The sequence below is a fragment of the Telopea speciosissima genome, chromosome 1 (genome assembly GCF_018873765.1).
Source record: "Telopea speciosissima isolate NSW1024214 ecotype Mountain lineage chromosome 1, Tspe_v1, whole genome shotgun sequence".
NCBI classification, from domain to species: domain Eukaryota; kingdom Viridiplantae; phylum Streptophyta; class Magnoliopsida; order Proteales; family Proteaceae; genus Telopea; species Telopea speciosissima.
In genome coordinates this window covers 967744-989771 of record NC_057916.1, presented here as the reverse complement: position 1 = coordinate 989771, position 22028 = coordinate 967744, and the positions used below count along the sequence as shown (strand labels likewise).

At 39.4% G+C, this 22028-nt stretch overlaps 2 protein-coding genes across 2 annotated transcripts; one reads left to right on the top strand and one right to left on the bottom strand.

The window, feature by feature from the left end:
• The first annotated feature begins 1683 nt into the window (after positions 1-1683).
• LOC122643876 (putative UDP-glucuronate:xylan alpha-glucuronosyltransferase 3) lies at positions 1684-11610 on the top strand. The gene is made up of 5 exons (XM_043837450.1): positions 1684-1952; positions 2404-2500; positions 6535-6744; positions 7467-8104; positions 10480-11610. Exons 2-5 carry the CDS (start codon positions 2436-2438, stop codon positions 11514-11516), a joined length of 1950 nt encoding a protein of 649 aa, XP_043693385.1. The 5' UTR covers positions 1684-1952; positions 2404-2435; the 3' UTR covers positions 11517-11610.
• A 2030-nt stretch (positions 11611-13640) lies between these two features.
• On the bottom strand, positions 13641-16021 carry LOC122648674 (probable pectinesterase/pectinesterase inhibitor 51). Its single transcript, XM_043841891.1, has 2 exons — positions 14963-16021; positions 13641-14327 (listed from the first exon to the last, which is right to left on the bottom strand). Exons 1-2 carry the CDS (start codon positions 15975-15977, stop codon positions 13642-13644), a joined length of 1701 nt encoding a protein of 566 aa, XP_043697826.1. The 5' UTR covers positions 15978-16021; the 3' UTR covers position 13641.
• Positions 16022-22028: the final 6007 nt, after the last annotated feature.

Genomic DNA, 22028 nt, shown 5'->3' with positions numbered 1-22028 from the left:
AAATCTTCAAATTCTTGATGGTGGGTGGGGTCACAGATGCCATAATAAAATAATTTACAAACAAGATGATTACCCTTGTAAAATATGGTAAAAGAATCATCTTATTCGAAATCTAAAAGTGTAAAGTTATTTCCTTTATTAGGCTTCTTAACAACCAATTATATGAAGATATATATATTGACACTTATTAATCATTATAGTTTGTTAAGTGTTAATGTGATGCTTATTATTTTTAATGGAGATGTGATTGCCTCTACTCCTTACCATAAACGTCAAAATTATATTTTATTGAAAATTTTATATTCTAACTCCAACCTGACATTTGCCTAGCTCAAATCTGATTCACTTTCACAGAATCTCATTAAAAAATTAAAACACATAATTATTCTCCAATGCAAGTTTATATTCCTCCACGTTAAGGGAGGTTTTCTTTATGGCATATATGGAATTGCCACATGGTATTTTCAATAGAGCTGAAATTTTTAATGGACACGTAGGCCTAAAGTCACTCTATTCCTATATCAAGTTTCAGTTTAAATGGTGGTGGTCATATGGCGAAATAAATATTAAAAAAATCTAAGATTAGAGTTAAAATATATGGACATAAATGGAAAGGTATATGATTGAAGTTAATTTAAAACTTCATAAGTTGTCAATTTAGCCATTCCCTAAATGTTTACTGGTTATATTTACCACATCATCCATGGCATAACTAGATATATTTTAAAAAAAAAAATGACATATGCAGTCTATGAGACTCCCACCATTGTAGGGTTTGGGAGGCTTCGTGCCACTTTGTCAAGAGGGTGTTCTTGATTCGAACTCAACCACTAAGTTGCAATGAAGCAACCTTCCCTATTGTAATTGCACAATAGGGTATGTAGTCAAGAATTTTTTTGTTCTTGACTCTACAACCCAGGGTTAAAATTATGATGGTTCTTAACTTTTCATTTCTACATAGTTAGCAAATTTGTGAATAATTAGGTTCCATATAGACAAAATTCAGTCCCTAAGAAAAATTTGAGAATGATTTAATACCAAGCAATTTGGTTTGAAAATTAAAAAATCTTTACAAAATTTCAATAAAATAAAGAAAAAATATATGAAACTGTTTAATATTTCTCAAAAAATGAATCGGATTTTTTAATTCTAAAAAATTCAAATGTAATAGATACTACTTTTTCCCATAATCTATTTTTTTTTCAAAGCTTTAAATTGTCGAAAAGGATTAAATTTTAATTATTTTCGAATCTGTATTTGTCAACTATAACCATGTTTCAAACAAAAATTCTATTAAACATTCGATGAAATTAATAAACCTTACAGAAATTAAACATTGGATGAAGATTCTCATCTTTCATAATTCTGACATTGTTAATAATGAATGATGAACATAGGTCGACACCTTATTATATTTTTTAATGAAAGATGACATTGAAGGTGGGTGCAGATGATCAAATTTTCTCCTTTTTTTAAAAAAATTAATATTTTTACTATCTCTAATTTTACAACATTTTGAATGTATTTGGTTGGCAAGAAATATAAATATAAAAAAATAAGACAAAAATAATAACAATTGATTCTATCCATTTCTTGGCCACCAAACACACTTACACACACCCATGCGAATAAGACAGCTAACAAATTCAGTATTTTTTGGTCAATCAGACAGGAGAGAGAAATTAGCTTTCATTTCCTTCTTACTTCTTCTCTGCTTACAAAAATATTGACTCTGGTCCAACTCGTGATTTGTGAATGAGCTGCAGTCCTCTGACACTTAACCGCCTTCTCAGAACTATCTTTATTCGATTTACGCTTCACAGATTTAGGGGAAGAAAAACTTCCAAATCCCATTTCGACCTCTCACTGAAACTCTTTCTGTTGAGAGGTCAGTGAGAGAGAGAGAGAAGCAGAGTGACAGGAGGAGAAGGGGAGAGATCAAGAATTCACAGGTTTGCTTTTAAACGTTTCTATTGAAGTTTGTCTCCAATCTGGGTATCTTCTAGATCTCATATTTCTGGCGTGTGGGTCGATGGGTTCTTCCTGGCACCTTCAGTGTTTCCTCCCTCACCGATGGCAGCTTCTTCGTTTGATGCTGGGTTCTCCTTAGTTCATTTCCTTTGAAGTTGTCTTGATTGTTTACTCGTAACTTCTTATTCACCTCATTTAATTTGGGTTCTGTATGACTTTATTGACTTTGTTCTTCTGATATTCCAATCTTCCAATTTGGCGTTCTTCTCATTTATTATATTCTTGTTGTGCGTTTGTCTCTCTCTCTATCTCTTTATTCTTCCCTGGCCAGCTTCTTCAGGACACTTTCCTAAGTTGAATATTTGTGCTTCCCAATTCTCTCTGATTCTTTATTTTTTCTTTTTCCATCAAGAGGATTTGTTTTATTTTCAGATGTTGCCTGCCCCTGCTGCAAATTAGTCGAGATGAGAGGAGCAATTGGTACCTCGCCTAGTCCGATTGAGGCGAGACACAGACTATCCGGGACAACGTGAGTTTATCTATTCATTCTTTTGTCCCGTCAAAAACTAAAATAAGTCTTTTTTGGTTCTGTTGTTTTTGGTCTCTGTGTCTCTGTTCATATGAATCATCGAACTGGTTGTATTATGGTGGAAATATCTAACTTAATAGTTTTAATTTTCCTTTGCTTTTCTTTTGGGCTTTATTACTGAGTAGCAAAGCTGAATGTTATGATCTATTTATCTAATGGAGGGCTCACTCAGGTCTTCCTGATATTGATATTTACTGGCATTCATCTGTGTTTTCCACCAAGTCATTGGTATTAGGGGTTTTCATTGTTTTTGACATAACTGTGGATGAGTGGTTTATCAGAGCATGCCTTTGTGGTGATCTTGTACCTTTTTCATCATTTTTTGCCTTCCAGATCCTGGGGCTTCAGTCCAAGTAGTTTCTTCAGTATTTCCCTTCTTTGATTTCAGAGCCACAGCTTGTTCAGGCTGCTTTTGGACCAAGAAATTTATTGAAGTGATAAACTAACATATCAAAATGGTGCGCAGAAGGTGATAGAAACACAGATGGAACTTTTCATATTAGAATGAGGGGAGAGGGTTTCTGACACCACCATTGTGGGTGGAATCTCCCATGGCACACCTATCAGGGTGCTAGAAACAATTTCATTGATACGGGGGACCCACATGATCAGGGAGGAGAGAGAGCATCAGTGATGTGAGAGAGCAGGGGAATGCATCCCCATACTGACGGCAAGGGGATCTTTGTCCCTAAATTGAATAAGTTGTGTGAGAAAGTGTTCAAAGCATACCAATTATAGATAAAGATGTCTTGCAATAGTCCTCAGTTTGGATCTTAGTTTGTAATAGACACTTCAATCTCACGATGCAATTGTTTAGATAAACTTATTACTTTGGAGACCCATTCAAAGAGGAAAACAGAACTTCGAATAAACTTACCTCCAAAATTTGTTATCTTTCAGTATGCATCTTTCTTGTTCAAGAATATTTCAGTTACTTCAACCCCCACCACCATTCTGTTCCTCGTGAGTGGAGCAACGTGTAAAGAAGGTTTACATTAACATTGCCACCGCAATGTTTTTTTTTTTGTTTTTTTTGCTGTCAAAATTAGTTTGCAATGAAATATCTTGGAAGTTAAGAGCTTTGGCTTCCTTCTTCTAAAGAAAATTGTTTTGTTTGTGTCCTCATGAATGGATAAGTTAAGAAGGGAAATGCATCATCAGCAAAAGAAACCATAACCTGAAAACATTGGGCCTACATGTTTAACCGATTCATTATAACCATTGGGATATCTAATGATGTTAAAAAGCATGGATGAATTATGAAGACTGGACTTTCTGGTAATAGTGGAGCAAGTTTGATGTATTTTGGCTAACATGTTCCTGATCTCATTGACCATAACCCTGACTCCAAGACCACGCCTGGTTGTGTTCGAGCAGGAAATACCAGGATGGTCCCTATATGAATCTAGACCATAAATAATCAAATTCCTTAATGGAATTATAATGGGATTCTAACCTGAACACCATATGGTTCAACCAAATGGAACTTGAACTTTACCTAAAATTTGATCCGGTCATAATTAGAGTGGTCACTCATTTAACCTGCCCAGTTTTCCTCCCTACTTTCTGGTAATGTCAAAAAAAAATGGCGTATCCAGTGCACGAGGCTCCCGCCACTGCGGGGTCTGGGGAGGGTCATAATGTACGCAGCCTTACCCCCGCTTCATGGAGAGGCTGTTTCTGGTAATGTCCGTAAGATAATAATATGGGTAAATGTAGAACTGTCTTACCTTGGAGAGGCATAGAAACGCAAGAACATGGTAAATGTTATATTTCAAGAATTGGTCGATTCAGGAAAAATAAAAAATCTTACTGAGATATCTTAACACTACAGTGAGAAACAATATCAAGAGAGCCCAATTGAACTCCTCAGATAGGAAAACATTAACTTTGCCTTTGGCACAAATAGAACTGTTGAAAATTGTTTGAAAGGGGTTGGAAGTTATCAATTCATTTCCAATGTGGTTTGTTATACTTAAGTCAAGCGCGAAGATAGACGCCCAAAAACACTTTGGGTTAAAGAACTTGGTATGAAAGATCATCTTCAAGGATGGATGGTTGACTGTAAAAAATTAAGTCAGGATTTTTAATCAAATAGTTGCTGCTCAAGGAATTCCAGAAAGGTTGATTAGGAGAAAAATTTGTGGAAAAAGGTAGAAAATTAGGTTTATAATGGGTGGAAGGAGTGTTTATTAATCTATTTTGGGTTGAGTGGTTGATCAAAGATGGAGTTCAATGATAATCTGCAGTTTCTCTTGATGTGTTATTGGCCGGCCGAGGAGAAGTTTTGATTCTAGGCTGGTTATGGGGGGTGGGAGGTTTGAGAATTTGAAGAAAGGAACCAGGTCTGATTGTAGGAGAGGAATTTCTGAAGCAACAAAGCAATTTAAGAGTGGCTCGGATAGGTGATCAGTTGAGAGAAAATTGCTTGAGGTTGTTTCAGCATGTACAACAAAGGCCATTGGGAACTCCTGTGAGGAGGCATATGGTGCATATTAGAGGAGCTAGAAGAACAAGGGTAGACTGAAAATTACCTGGGGTGAAGTGGTGGGAGAAGATATTGATTGCTATTAACCACTACTATGACTTCAAATAGAGTTGAACAGAAAAACAGGATTCCTGTAGCATTTATCCGGGATAAGGCTTAGTTGAGTTGGTTGGGTTGAGAACTATTCTGTATGTTGTGCTGAAAACCCTGTACCATAGAGGGTTTCCTTTGTATCTCTACATTCATCCCTTTGACTTTTCTTCATGTAAAGACCATTGCAATGGAAATTACAGGCTATTATTTTATATGCCCAAAATGACTTCCCTTCTCATTTTATGTTCCGTGGGCCATCCTAAAGGCAATTCTTTTATGTGGACTACTTATCAAGATAAGACCCTAGTGGTTGACCATCTTATTTGTAGGAGTCATACTTAGCTCAATGTTTCTCTTTTTTTTGTCAAGACTCTGAATCTGTTTATCATGTGTTTTACAACTGTCCTATTGCTGAAGAAATTGGGGAGGGCATTTTCACTTCTACATGGTTTGGCTGGGTTCCTCCAGAAGATCCTCTCACTCTTTAGATTGTGGGATACTCAACTTTTTTGGTCAGGGTTTGGAAATAGTGGACCTTTGATTTTTTGTAAAGCCATTGCTGTTTTCACTCCTTGTACTATATTGGAGGCCTCTTATTTGTCCATATCAATAAAGAACTTCTGATTTACCCAAGAAGAATTACAGGGGAGAGGTTCTAAGGAGAGGCTGATACCTACTGCACATTTCTGCAAACAGGTATCCACAAATAATTGTTTCCAGTAATCCTTTCCTGCGAACTGGCTGATTCTTTTATTTTCACATCAGTTCGAGGGGTAGTCCTAGAGATTATAATTTACTGGCATAGCAAGGTATCCCCCGATACTTGAAGACATGGTTGAGGTGGTAGAGATAGATTTAAAGGTTCAATTTATAAAAACACCACGTGGTCCAAGTTAGACTTGAATCTGTTAGTAGGATTCCTCTGGCGATTTCAAATAGTAAGGATAAGGAAATGATGACTATGAATGTATTATACCAGTTCATGGCAAAATTATGTTACTGTTCCCTCCCCCGTCCCTAAACCAAGGTCTTTTGGATTAAAACATGTGGACATAATTTTTGAATTTGTTTTGGTTTTCTTTAGTTTTCAGTGTCTCGGCATTTTGCAGGTTGATTAAATATTTCATCTTGTATATTTTACTGTAAGATTTCTTCTTGTGACAGATAGGAAGGCTTTTTGCCAAATGTTATATCTTGATATGCCCTTGCAATGTCCTTGATAATAACTGATTGAAATGTTCATTTTTATATATGAATCTTTAATCTTCTCATAAGCTTTCCTGCATTACACATCATTGTTATCAATCTTCCGCCCCCCCCCCCCCTCCCTTTCTCCTATTGCCCTTTTGCCTCATTAGCCACTGATTTCTATTTGAATGCTTGTTTGATACAGTGATGACACAAATAAGAGAAGGTCTATAAGAAATAAGGATTTTAAAGACATTGAGAAGCCCTTCCACATTCCTGTCCAAGATTGGAGTTTGAACTGCAAGTTTTTATCTTTGAAACTTCTCCTTGTTCTCATTATATGTGGCACTTTTTTAACTCTCCTCCTCTCTCCGGCAATATATAGTGTTGATCATCTGTCAAACTCTGGTTCTCGGTATGTTTTATTTCCTTTTCTCCCTGCTCACACTTCTTAATTCTGACTGGTGTTTTGGATTTGTTTCTCTTTCTTCCAAAAGAAGAGGAAAAGGCATTGTGAGGCCATGTAGCATGTTGGGATGAATACAATGGATCTTGACCATGGTTTCAAGGATCAGTCTTTGATCTGTCAAATCACCAATATATCTCATTGTGGGATGGGACTAATCCGATTTGTCTCATGTAGTGTATCGACCAATCTGGTAGCAATGTGTAGCTCAAGCCTTTGCTCAGTGGATTGGCCAATCCACTCCGATGCAGACAACTAGGGTTTCAATACTGATCTTTAAATCCTTCGGTTTCCATAGGATCTGCATTGATCTCCTCGGTCATTATAGTTGACATTATTGGATAATTGTGACCATCCAATCATTGGTAGATTTGTTTTTTGATGTCGATGCTTTTTGATTTTTTACTGAGAGAACATCATATGTGGGATCCAACAAATGCTCAAGTGCATTATGCTACTGTCTTTTGAAGTTTTTTAGCTTCTGTTTTCTTCCTTAAAGTGACCAAAATACATGGCTTCATAAAAATTTAGTTACAAGCCTTCCCACTATTAACAGAGGCATGCTTAGATTTTGGATCTGATGTAATTCCATGGAGGCAATTTAGCACTAAAACAGTAAAGCATTATTTCTGACTGTTTAAAGATATTGAAGGCTAATACTTTTAGTGCAGGCCAAGTATTGTAGACAGGTGGATGTGGGAGAGGCCCATTGCAGATCCACGTTATGTATCGCATATACATGCTAACTGGAACCAGATCTCAAAAACCATTGGGAAACTAGCTGGCAAAAAAGATCTTCAAGGAATAGGCCTATTAAACTTCAATGACAGTGAGGTAGATCATTGGAAGCAACTTCTACTACGCGCTGAGCATTTTGTTGTGAACCTGGATTATATTGGGAAGAATGTCACTTGGGAGACCTTATACCCAGAATGGATTGATGAGGAAGAGGAATCAGAAGTTCCTGTTTGTCCATCTCTACCTGAACCCAAGGTTCCCAAAAATCCACGGCTTGATCTCATTGCTGTCAAGCTTCCCTGCCGCAAGTCTAGTAACTGGTCGAGAGATGTTGCTCGGTTGCATTTGCAGCTTGCAGCCGCAAGGCTTGCTGTCTCTGCTAAAGCCTACCATCCTGTATATGTGCTCTTTGTGACTGACTGCTTCCCAATCCCAAACCTCTTCAGCTGCAAGGAGCTTGTGGTACGTGAAGGGAATGCATGGCTATATAAGCCTAATTGGGGTACATTGAGACAGAAGCTCCAGCTCCCTGTTGGGTCATGCGAACTTGCGGTTCCACTCAAGGCCAAAGGTCAGTTTTAATCTAGTATCATGTTTGTGAATTCTATTAGGTGCAATGGGATCCAGTAGGTCTCCATCCTTGAGTGAATGCATGTTTTCCAGTCGACTTCATACATAGACCTAGTTATGGGGATTGGTTTGTACTTTAAAAACAATATAATTTTATTTATATCAGAGCATTAACAACCAGCAATCATACAAGTGGGAGAGAGAGAAGAAGAGAAGAATCATGGAGGAAGAAGAAGGGATGACTGCTGAGAAGATTAGCAATCGTTAGTTCTCAGCAGTATCCCCATGATTCTTATTAATAATCAGTTACAGTAGCTTACAACTTAAGAAAGAATCCTCACTAGATTAAAAAACAATTAAGCAGAATCCTAGCTAAACTAGGAAACATTAAAACAAGGTAACAGCTAACAATTAACCATGATAGGGACACTCCCCCTATCGTGGTGGACCTAAACTTGTACCCCACGATAATGTATTTGCTTTAACACTCCCCCTCAAGCTGGAGCATACAGATCACCCATGCCCAGCTTGGAACAAACTCTTCTGGTTTTTTGTTTTATTTTGCTCCTTTATTATTTGGTACCAAAAAGCTTGTCTTTGTCACAGCCTATTGTTAGAGTTATGTGATAAGATACTAGACTAGTACCCAAACTACCCTTATTACATAACTCTACACCTATAGACTCCTGATTTGACTTCTCTACTCTGCCCGAGTATAATCCAGTCCCTACAGCAACAAATCTAGTCTTAGTGATAAGTACAAGTATGCATGACTGTGCTGAGTCAAGTGCCCGAGTCGTTTGACTCCCAATTCTATGGACTACATTGAGTTTGAGTCTTAGGAATTGAGTCCTGTATTATTTAGTGAAAGAAGGAAATGTTTAAGAATAATTAAAGTTTGATAGATCCTTCTCTCCAACGGGTTACTATGACTCTTTTGAGAGTCTACCCTCAACCTTAAGCAGTCCCCTATCTGGAACCCTACATGAAAGAATCACAGGGTTGCAGTATCTAGGTTAGCTATTACCAAAATCTGAATTTAGTTTCATTGTTCTGCCTGAATTTATCTTTACTCCAAACCTTGAATTATTTCTTATTTTGTACCCCAGATATTTAGGGTTCTTGCATGCCGGGCTGTGATGGTAATTTCAAAGTCTTGGTCAAGTACATATAAAAAGGTTGGCCATTTGGTTTGCTCATATTTAGATGAAATAAATGATTTTAATCTTAGGAAGACATTGATGCTCAAGAAACTATTGAATTATAACTAGGTTGTCTTCTTTTAAAATTTATTATTATTATTATTATTATTTTTTTGTGATTAGTACGCACATAAATTTGAGGAAATCTTGTCGTCATCACACAGTGACAAATCATTGTAACCATGGGTCTCATTCTGCCACATGGAAGAGTGATGGGAGAAATCCGACCATTGGATTCGGAAATTGTATGGATCAACCACATGCTAAATTTCAGTCTCAAATTCAATCGTTTCTCGTTCCATTTAATGGCATACCCTTCCATATATATATCTATGCACCCTCTTAGTAGCCCTATTTTTTAATGGTTTATTTTGCAATGTGGACAACTCCGATTGGGTTGAAACTTGACATTTGAATAGGGGAGTATGGGATCTTCTCATCCACAAAATTTCAGCCCCATCTAGGTGGCCATGTGGCGGAAATGATACATGGTTACAAAAATCAAATGTCACCAATATGGCAATTACAAGTTAAACGCAATTTATTAAACAATGATTAAGATTTATACGAAACAACAACAACATAGTACCTTGGTAGTAGTGCACTTAATATTTTAGGTGAAACAAAGGGCAAACCTCAACTTCACCTAATTAAAATTTATTTAGTTTTATAACATAGAAATTATACACTCATTTACCTGGCTTCTAAATTTATTACACTTGTGGGCCCTCCAAGTCAAGCCAGGCAATTTGAATCTGAGAGCTGTGCCTCAGAAGATTGATATGTTTTCCAGGTCATGCATCAGAAGATTTTTGTGCACATATACATGCAAACAGCATATGTTTGGAATTTGAACATATTCTGCTAATTTTGGTTGAAGTGACTTAAATCCTGAAAGGTTATAGCGAATTTGGTTCTAATCACTGAAGCCAAAATTGAAATTCAAGTTATTTCAGTTTTGACTGCAACTCAGATCAAAATTCAATTTCTTTGCATGTGTACGCAACAGTGCGTTCTCTCTTTCTTCGACTCTGCGCATGTGTGTGTCAGAGAGAGACTGATTAGCTTATTTTACCAAGTTACCAGGAATTGAATTTGTTATTGATTTCTAGGAATTCAATTTGTTAGGGATTTATAGTTACGAATGATTTCCAAAATATTTCTGCAAAAACAGAGCGGGTTTACACAGGAACAATGCACCGGGAAGCATATGCAACAATCTTGCATTCAGCTCATGTATATGTATGTGGTGCCATTACCGCAGCCCAGAGCATTCGCATGGTTGGTTCAACCAGGGACTTGGTGATACTTGTTGATGAGACAATCAGTGACTATCACAGAGGGGGCCTTGAGGCGGCAGGCTGGAAGATCCGGACAATCCAGAGGATCAGGAATCCAAAAGCAGAACCTGAAGCCTACAATGAGTGGAATTACAGCAAGTTCCGTCTCTGGCAGCTGACAGACTATGACAAGATTATCTTCATTGATGCAGACCTGCTTATACTAAGGAACATCGATTTCTTATTTGGGATGCCAGAGATTACTGCAATTGGAAACAATGCTACCCTGTTCAACTCTGGTGTGATGGTCATTGAGCCATCAAATTGCACATTCAATCTGCTGATGGATCACATCAATGAGATTGAGTCCTATAATGGCGGGGATCAAGGGTACCTAAATGAAATCTTTACATGGTGGCACCGCATCCCGAAACACATGAACTTCTTGAAGCATTTCTGGATAGGCGATGAGGAGGAGAAGAAACAGATGAAGACCCATCTTTTTGGGGCTGATCCCCCAATCCTGTATGTCCTCCATTATCTGGGTCTTAAGCCATGGCTATGTTTTCGGGACTATGACTGCAACTGGAATGTGGACATACTACAGGAATTTGCAACTGATGTTGCACACAAGCGGTGGTGGAAGGTGCACGATGCAATGCCAGAGAACTTGCAGAAATTTTGCTTGCTGAGGTCCAAGCAGAAGGCAGGATTGGAGTGGGACCGGAGGCAAGCTGAGAAGAGGAACTTCAGTGATGGGCATTGGAAGATTAAGATACAGGATCCCCGTCTAAAAACATGCTTTGAGGATTTTTGCTTCTGGGAGAGTATGCTATGGCACTGGGGTGAGAAAAACTGGACAGACAATGCAACTGTCACCCCAACAACTCCTGCAGTAACCAAAGCATCCCTCCCTAGTAAGTCTCTGTAAACTATACCAAGTTTTTGGCTTTTTAGGGTGTTGCAGAGTCTCATGTCCTCAATTTTTTTTTTGATGGAAGTCTCATGTCTTCAATTTGATCAGCTTATTATGGTATACTAGATTTGCCAAAAGAGGGCAACCCTCCCTCCCTTCCCTCCCACCAACTTTTTTCTCTTTCTCTGCTCACATTGTATACTAGAGCAACAGCAAACACAGCCTTATCCCAACTTAATTGGGTCGGCTAAATGGATCCAAACAAAAGAAGAAGGGAAAATTGAGGTCTAAACAAAGAAAGGGTGGGGGGGGGGGGGGAGATGATGCTGACATTGTATCCATGTCAAAAACTTACAATGTCAAAAACTTTCAAGCCTTTCATATTTGTTTCATAATCAGGGTATTAAGAATTTTTTTTCTTTGTTAATTTTGTACTTGTAGTTTGCATGTTATTGGTAGTTTTTTCATAAGAGGCACTGGGGAATTGTCAAATATCTGAGAACTCTTCCTCGATGAACAATCATCTTTTTAACACTTAATACTGATACTGTTTCTGGAGTTCATCACTCTCCCTAACACCCTCACCCCATCCTCTCCTGAAAAAAAGAATGGATATCCTTTCTGGGATTCGTCAACTCCAATATAAGTGAATGGTGGTGACAGTGGGTGTGGTGGTTGATGGAAACACTCTGGAGATTTGATTATTGGGTCGGTGCACCTGCAAGAATGAAACAATTAGAATAAGTGGACAGGCAAACTGCAACTTTCATAAGCAGTGGAAATGCCACTGAGATGTTCTGTTGAGGACATCCACTTTTGGTAGAGGCAGAAAGCCTGGGATGCGTTTTATCTTAAACGGGGAGTATTTGATTATTGGGTCGGTGCGCCTGCAAGGTTGACACAATTAGAATAAGTGGACGGTCAAACTGCAACTTTCACAAGCAGTGGAAATGCCACTGAGATGTTCTGTTTAGGACTTGCAAAAACATCCACTTTTGCAAGAGGCAGAAAGCCTGGGATGCTTTTTATCTTAAATGGGGAGTCGGTGATGCAAACTGCTCTGACATTAGTCTATGTTGGTTAGGCTTAAATTTGTTCAACTCAACTGAGCTGCTGCTGTTGTGCCTATTTTGTTTATGGAAAAAGGCTGGCATGCTACCATGGTGTACATGCCCCCTCACAGGGTCTCTCATCCCTCATTTAATGATATGAGACCCTTGTACAAGAAAAATAAAAACCCATCAAAACTCTTCTTCCCCTCTGGGTATGTATGATGTGGGAGTAACATGTCAATCCCTCTCCTTTTGTTGATTATGGTACTCTACTAGGAGGAAAACCATTATCCTAGCAAAACATTCTTCCCACAATGAGTAGGAAAAAAAAAAACCTGTTTTGGATAAGAGTACTTTTAACCTATTATTCTCTTGAGCCAGGATAGATTAGCTCTGTCATCTCCTTGGTTCATGTGGTGTGGCTTTCATAGACGAGGAAAATCCAGATAAGCAGCTTAGGCACTCTTTGTGAATCATGGGAAGGCCCTATTCTCCTAGTCTCCTTGTGTCTTAAGAGGGGGGGGAGGATCCATGTCCATCCATCCATATTTAGCATAGCTTCATGTGAACTGAAGTATTCATTTTTTCTGATAATGGAAGCTGACATCAAACAGTGAAGTCCCCGTGAACACAAAAAGCTGATCACAAAATAGATAAGAGTAATAGGGCAAACAGACTCGTGTTGACTTGGGGTTAGATTAAAAAAACAATACCCTTGGCATGAGAAGTGAAAATTGTTAACTATCACCCGTGACCCATCACTAGCAAGAGCATCTCTTTAGTGGAGGCGACAAGGGACTCAATGGACACATCCGAAAGCTGATTTGCCCCACCATTAAGTTTGATTATTACTTGATGTGTGTGACATATGTGCTTTTTCTTTCCCACTTTATTGACCTGCGCGAGCTTTCACCTGTATTAACGTAGAGTTGTAGACCAAAAAAATGTAAAAAAAAAGATCCACATGCCAAAGAGAGGATTTCTTCTTACTTCCACTCAAACATAGAGTCATGGGTTCACATTAACATTCTCTCTCCTCACACAAATATGAGCTCCCTAGTCTATTATCTCTGTCTCTTTCCCTCTGATCAGGAAGACGTAGGGATCCACTGATCCCCTTGAATGAAATTCTGGGGAGAATAGGCATGGACATGTTTATCGGGTATCTGACTACTCCAGTTCACCCTACCAGTCACATTTGTACCAGCACCGGAATTCTCAAACTCGCCGTAATAGAGCGTCGAGAGTGCAAAGTCGCCGCTCCATGGCAACCACCCCAGTGGACTAATGAGGGCTTCCAGATAACAATGTATGAAAACTGTTCTTGAGTACTCCTTCCATGGCCTCCCCAAGAAGTTCTTGTGAACCTTGGGCTTGCTGTAGTACAAGCCCATGTATTCATCCGTTCCATTGATGACGCAGTTTTGGAAAACGAACCCTGTGGACTGGGCCGGGTCGGTCCGGCCATGAGCTGTCACTGCATTGGTCTCACCTTTCTCCGGGTTGACCTGTCGAGGCCGGACCAGGATGAGCGAGTCCTCGAACACTGCAGCCGAGTTGCCGAAGATGAAGTCAACGTTGCCTTCGATGCGGCAGCCCTTGTAGTACTGACGCAGGGAGTGGGCGTAGAGAGTGTCTTGGTTGCCCAGGAGCTCACAGTTCTCTATGATCGATAGGTCACTATCCAACCGGAGTGCCACGGCTTGGTGCGCATCCGGTCCGGCCGTATTCTGTATCGTTAGGTCTCGAGCCATAAAACCGTCTCCTAAAACTCCTGCATCCATATACCATTAATTATGGCCTACAAAACCAACAAATTCGTAGCTCGTACTTCGTAGGTAGTGGTGTGGTGATGTGGCCCCTATATTATTTAATATCTCATGCGGCTATAGGACACTTCACATGCAGTGGACCCCATGGGAATGGGGCTGATGTTGATAGTACCGACAGTTGGATCGGTTCCAGGGAGTCCAGCGCCCAGGGTGATGTAAGCGGACATCCAATAGTTGAGGATCGGTTCCAGGGAGTCCAGCGCCCAGGGTGATGTAAGGGGACATCCAATAGTTGAGGTGTGCCGCACACATGTTGGCACACGCCGGGATGTGTGCGACACAATCCAACGATCAATAGCACTGGGCATGCTGGGCTTCTTGGAGGCAAGCTAAATTCTTATCTGTTAATGTGTTCCGTCGTATGGAATTGAAAACGCTTTTTATTTTATAAAAAATTAAGGAGTCTAGCACGCCAAGGGTACCACCAATCGTTGGGCTGTGCCACACACATTCCTAGGCATGCATCAAGATATGTGTAATACAACTCAACTACTGAATATCCCCTGACAACACCCTGGGCGCTGGACTCCCTAGAAACGATCCTAATCCAAAATTGAAAACCCAATTTGTTACTTACCGACGGTTGCTGTGTTATAAGTTGTAATGCCAGACTGGCCCGCATTCCAGGAGCCCGTAATGACGGTTTTGCCCATGCCATCACCTATAAAGACGAGGTTCTTCTTCTCAAGTGGGACCCGTACGATCTCATCGTACACACCGGTCTTGATACAGATGACAAACTTACGAGCTAACTGGTTATCGGGGGCAGCGTCCACCGCGGCCTGCACCGTCTTGTAACAGCCGGAACCCTCCTCCTTACAGACGGTAATGTCCGCTGACAAACCCGACGGAAAACCGCCCTTGAACCCGGAACCTGACCCGCCGACCCCACCGTCCTCCCAGAAACCGTTTCTCTCCGTCATTGGGGGTCTCCAAGACTCGAGCTTGTCCTGGAAGAGATCGTAGGAGATCATCATACTGAGTGCATTGCTGGTCAGCCCAATCAACGAGTCCATGAAAGCCATGGTTTGGTTGACCCTTTGACTATCGTTGACGTACTTTAGGCCCGACCAGCAATCGTACTGGTAACAAAGGGCCGCGCTCATCCAAGCCCGGGCGTCCTTGATCCTGCCACCTGGCAACACGTCAGCCGCCGATGAGAGCCGGTATTCTGAGTTGTGTAGAACCTCCAGGCAGGTCATGGCCGCCTTGGAGCGGTTCAGGTTGTCGGAAGAGGTGTCTCGGATGGTTTTCACCATAGACTGGGCGGTCTTGAGGTTCTGAGCGGATATGGACATGGCCGCTTGGACGATCTCGATGGGTTTTGCATTCTGGGTCAGATTGGAGGACTGAATCAAAGCGCCCTCGCATGAATCTGGAAACCGGGTTGCTTTGCAGGCTTGGTGGATGATCTCGGGAGAGGCGGAAGAAAATGTTGGACTAGGTTTATGGCTTGGTGATGGATGATGTGATTTTGCAGAGGAAATGGAAAAGATGACGAGGAGGGAGAGGAGGGTGAGAGAGATAAGGCAGGCCATGGCGATGAAGATGAAAATGGAGGGTTTTGAGGATTTAATCTGTTTTCTCTGCATGATGAGATCACCTGAATTTATATCTAAAGGAGAGAGGGCGGGGGGGAAATGGTGGGATTGTGGGGCGGTTTTGGAAAGTAATGTTTGTCGTCGTTACCGAATTAAAACGTCGCTACCAATTGGGAAATCTGTGATTCGAGGGAGGGAGTCACGGGATTCGCAGTGTGGTGAGGACTGAGGATCAGTGGATTTCGACGGCGTGGCCACTGCCTGTCCCTTTACTTAGCTCTCAAGTTTAAATTCTTACCACTCAAGTATGAACCAATTAACTGGACCGGATCCGACCGACCAAACTTAATAATAATTGGTCGGTTCTGATCCTAGCCAAAAGTGATGTATTTTAAAATCAAAATCGGACCAAATCCTATTAGTTAGGGTTTCCAATCACTATTCAGTATTCACTCTCTAGGGCAAATGTACTCGTTTTAAAATCGACCATTGAACCTACGGAGAGCAATTTTGGCATATCCGCATATGTATTCACTGCCAATACTGATATTGATGGGCCATATCGGACTAGATCGTCAGGTTAGATCGGATCATTTTGCCCCCTTCAAATATTGTTACGGTTTTCCTTTTATCATTTTGCCCTCCCCTATTCTAGTACCATCAATAGTTCAATGCAATATTGGTTAGGCATCGGTATCAGCCATGGTAAATCTGGATGAAATTTTCCTGTTACAAGGTTGGCAGCCAATGAAATGGGATCTTAAAAGGTATTTTAGAAAATACGAAAACCTAGGAGAGTATTTATGAACCTAAAGGGGAAGTGAATTATTCCATTTCCTTGACTGCTAGTCTTGTAGTAGGAATGCAGCAAGAACATTCCTACTAGAAGTGTAGCAGCAAATTTTTTCCGATAGATCCAATTCTGATACCTAAAACCATGCTATAGATCTTTGTCTAACTTTATCATAAATTGTTTATGAAGGCTAAAATATTCAAATGGCTTAAAGAACCATGATTGATTAGTAAGACTTCATGGTTCCTGTGTTAGGACCAATTGGTCACTCGATTCGCTTCTAGTTTTTTTTGGTAAGAACTCGCTTCTAGTCTTGGCTTTCAAATGGTGAAAGCAACTAGTAATTTTTTTTGGTTCCAAAGGATAGGACTGATTAGTAAATGTTCCTGGCTCCAAGGTATATGATCGATTAGTTAATTGATCCAGTACTAATCCTAGCCATAAAATGTATGAACTGACTCAGGCACGGACCAATTGAAATCCCCAGAATCTAGATCAAAGATTGTAAGCATTATCTATCTAACACCTTACACCATAAGCTTGTCCACCTTGAAAAATTAGCCTGGACCCCAGACAGGTTGGGGCGTGTCCAAGACCAAAGTAAACCCAGACCTCGGCTCAAGGTAGGCTAAGGCCTGGAAATAGCCAAAGGATTGAGAGTCCAGCCCACCTGTTTTTCATGGGCCTTAGCTAGGTTTGGGCCAATACAAGGCACATGATAAGAATCATAGTACACATGGTTTGCATTACCGACATGGCAATTTTCTGAGCTCAATTCAATTTGATGGGTTTCAATTCATATATAAGGAGACCCACATCATTAAATTAGGAAGAGGAGAAAGAGCTTCTGAGGGGGCAAGTACATGTTCACAAACCCACCATTTTACAACAACTCAGCCTTATCCCAATTAAATGGGGTCAGGTACATGATCCCAGTATAAACAAAAAATTAATAATAAGAAGTAGAAGAAGGATCTTTGTTTAGGTCAGCTACATGTTTCACGCACCTTTTTCCCTACAGTAAATTTTAGACTCAAATATTTTCACTTACCCTATTCAGAGATTCTAGAATTTCAAAGTTTTACTTTCTACCACTAAACATGTGAGTAAAGGATCTTTGTTTGGGTTGAAATTTATACATAGTTGGGATATTGAGTTATAACCGTCTACAAATTTCAGGATCCACACAAACTAGTTGCCATCGTCCATGAAACCTAACTGACATAGATCAACTTCTTCTTCTCCTTCTGTTCTGGAACGACTCAAATCCTTCAATCTCCTGGAATTGATGACCTATCAGACAATAGAGCAACCGGCACAGATTAAAGAGCCTGTTCACAACCATCAGATTGTCCGATGAAACTCATACACGAAAGTGGCGTCCGGCGACAAGCTGGTGAAGCTACTCCAAAAGGTAAAGTTGACGGGTTGATATATGATTTAGGGCTTTGTACGTGTTGATTTGGGGGAATTTCTTCACCTTACGGTTTTGTGTTGATTTGGAAATGAAGCTGGGTGATGAGAGGTATCTTCACCTACCACTAAAAATTATTTACATATAACTACTTTCCAAATGATTTCTCATTCTACTATTATGTCTAATAGTCACCAAACAGTTTTCATTTTTTTTTTAAATAAAAAAGTTTTTATTAATGCTTTTTTTTTAAATACATCATAAACAAAATGAGAAATAATACCAAAAAGACCCTTAAATCTATGAGTTGCGAAGGAAATTAACAACTCATCTAGCACTAAATTGGGTCCACTACATGGATCCTTTTTTTCCCATTCAATTCTATTCAAAGTCAAACTTGTACTAATCTTATGTTATGCATGTCTTTCTTCATCATTTCTCCAATAGTCATTTTAGGTCTACACCCGACTCTTTTAACTTTTCAAGCTTAACCAAATTACCTTTTGGTATTAGAGCATTACAGCATTCAAAGGTCCATATTACATGGAAAATCAACGGCAATCAAATAAAATATAGAGAGTGGATATTCTAATTGGATTTGATTTTGGATACTAGTGTGCTTGCCTCAAATTTGCTTGTTTACAACCCTATATTTTTGCTATTGGATGTATGGGAAATTCATGTCACATGTTGAATTTAGTGGCATTTTCCCTTTTTATTCCAATGATCCTATGGTTGTATTTGTCACGAGACTTGAATTTTTAAAATATGAATCAATATGTGGTAACATTGATTAATACAAAAAAATGTAACACATTATTAGATGATGAGATGAATAACATGTTCACAAAGCCTATGTGCCAATAGACATCACCAAGTGGTAAAAATAATGTTTGTGCTAAAATGGTTATGCGCGAAGATCCCCTTCCCTTGGAAAAACAACTTAAATTTGTTTCCTTATTGAATATATAACATATAGTTTCATATAATGGGGGGATAGTTCATATAACCCTATGCATACCTCAAGCACAATATGGTTTCTTCATATGAGAAATTGCCTAGATCTACTAGGTAATAAAAAAAGATCTAGTAAATGTAAATTTTGTTTTACAATTACTAGTTACAATGTTAAAAAGATTTATCAAAATCCCATATGAGTAAGAAAAATTAATTGAACAACCAAAAACACCCCTCTCCTCAGTGTTAATCTCTCACCCCTCCTTTTTGTTTCTTTATTCAATTTTTCACCCCTCCTTTTTGTTTCTTTATTCAATTTTTCTTCTTTTTTTTTAAATTTTTTATTGACCCACCCTTCATGTTCTTCTTCCTCCTCGATGACGAACACCTCTGCAACCACTCCCTCTCTCTCCTGCTCATTCAAGTTTTCCCCCCTCCCCTGCAAACCTGCCCCACCGTATTCCCTCTCCGGCCCTCCACGCTCCCTTGCCCCAGCTCCCGCCTCCAACCAGCTTACTCCGCTCTCTCTGTAAATCCCCACGACTGTAGCACTAAACTGTCAAATTTTCTTTTCCCCTAAGACTTACCTAATGATGATGGGCCTATCGTACTAAATCTCAATGGGGACCCACAAAATTTCAACCCTATCGGAGAAATTTCGATGACCAAAGAACAATTAGATTAGTGTAAAGTAGAAAAGATGGCAATTTTAACGCACACCCTTTGTCATTACCTTCACCCGTCAGCGTTTAATGAAATCATTATCCTTGAAAGATCATGGACTCTTTAGCATAACTCACTGGGGAAAGAGGAGAGATATAAACGCCGCTCAATACTGTCGGGTATTTGTCGCAATCGACTCAAATGTTATTCCATCAGGAAATGTTTGAAGTGAAAATAGATTTTCCATTTCATATTACTGAAATAAGAAAAGTTGCAGATCGGAGAAACACCTTGAGTTTGTTTTGTTCTTTTATTTAAAACCCTAAACAGATTTTCCATTTCATGTACGGCTACTCTGTTCCTCTATATTTTTATTCTCTGGTCCTCTGTATTTTTGTTTAGCTTTTGTTTTCCTACCATTTTATTAATTAAAAAAAACAATTTTTCAGTGAATTTTGGGGGTAAAAATGGTTTGGCTGGGCTTGGCGGGGTATGTTGTGCAGAGAAGATAAGGGGAGGGAGGGGGGGGGGGAGGTGACAAGGGAGGGAGAAAAACTGAGTGAGGGTGGGAGCGAATGGCGGTGGCGGTTGTGTTGGTGGTGCGGGCCGATTTGTTTGGAAGAGGTGAGACAGGGTTGCAGGGGGAGGGGAGAGGGAGTGGTTGCAAATGTGATCGTTCAACAGAAGAGGATGAAGAGGAAGGAGAAGGAGAACAAGACGAAGAAAAAAGGGTGGGGTCAATAAAAAAATAGAGAAGGGTAATATGGGTATTTTTTGGTTGTTTAATTCACTTTTTTTACTCATATGAGAATTTGGTGAATCTTTTTCGGTGATTGTAAAACATAATTTACATCTACTAGTTTTGTAAATCTTTTTTCTATTTCGTAGATCTAGGCAATTTCCCCTTCTTCGTAACATAGCAAATGAATATAATACGTGCATTTTATGCAAATTTTAATAATTTAGTAATTAATAATCAAACATAAACATTTTAATTAAATTAATATTTTAATAATAGCCACTCTTTGCTGTTCCCTCCCCCCCCCCCCCCCAAAGAAGAAGAATTGAAAAAAAAATATAATGGTATTGGCATAACTTAATATATAGAGAAATTTAAATTTTGATTACATTTTAGTAATCATCAGAGAGATAAAGGGAGGTGATTTTAGTGGCATGTATGCATTTTCTCTATCACTTACTTTCATTCCTTGATAATGACTATAATTTGATTAATAGGATGGGTGTAATGTACCCTATCACATAATTAAAAATTTATTCATCTCTATGTTAGTGATGTGACGTTATGATTGGATTTTGAGTTCATCGTTGACTTCAACCCTTTATGGTTTTTTATTCGAAACTTTTTTTTTTTTTTTTTGAGACAGGAGGGGTATTCGACTTTAGGCCGAGTAAATCCCCCTGGGCTCGTACATGACCCCCATGCCATGCACAAACCGGGAGCTTCTAGGCCCTAGTGAGCCTTAGACGGGTGGCCCCAAGAAATTATGCAACGGCGAAGATTTGATCACGAGACCTCGCTTCGTGAGGCATTTATTCGAAACTTTCTTTTGCAGTTTAATTAAAGAATCAAATGAAATGGAGGAAAAAATTATTTCTTCATCATGGGTGCAGAAAAATTAGGTTCACAAAAGAAAAAGAAAAATAACTGAAATAATTTGAGAAATTGTGAAGTGAGCTCCAGGATAGAATTGTTTAATTGAGATTGGCAATAAATGGACACAATGCACTATTTACTCCAACGGTTACATCACCACATCACTCTCTCACATGGGAATGAGATGGTACTAAACTAGACTTGGACCAGGTCCAAACCAATTGAAAATTAACTATTAGGCCCCCTCCCTAGTATATATAAAGAAAATCCAAACACACCCTTAACTTTTTTTTTCTTTTGGTATAACACAATCTTAACTAATAAGACCTGTCCCTATTTGCGCACAGGTCAGCCTTGTTCCTGCTCAAGCATTCTCTTTTGATGCCATTAAACAGGCAGTGTCATGTGTTGGCAAAGTGATCGATCTATACTTGAAGACCGATCTGGATCTCCCCCCTACTATGGCTAGGTGAAGTTATTGATCAAGTGGCGACGCCCTCTCTGCATGCACTCAAAAACCAGAACTTGCAGAGGTGAATTGCTCCCATTTGTTTTAAAGTACGAAGCATTTAAAATTTGTGGACGTTGTGGCCGAATCTGTCATGACATCAGTTCTTGCCCCACCATTTTTGGACCTTCGAGCTCTTCTACTGTTGACTC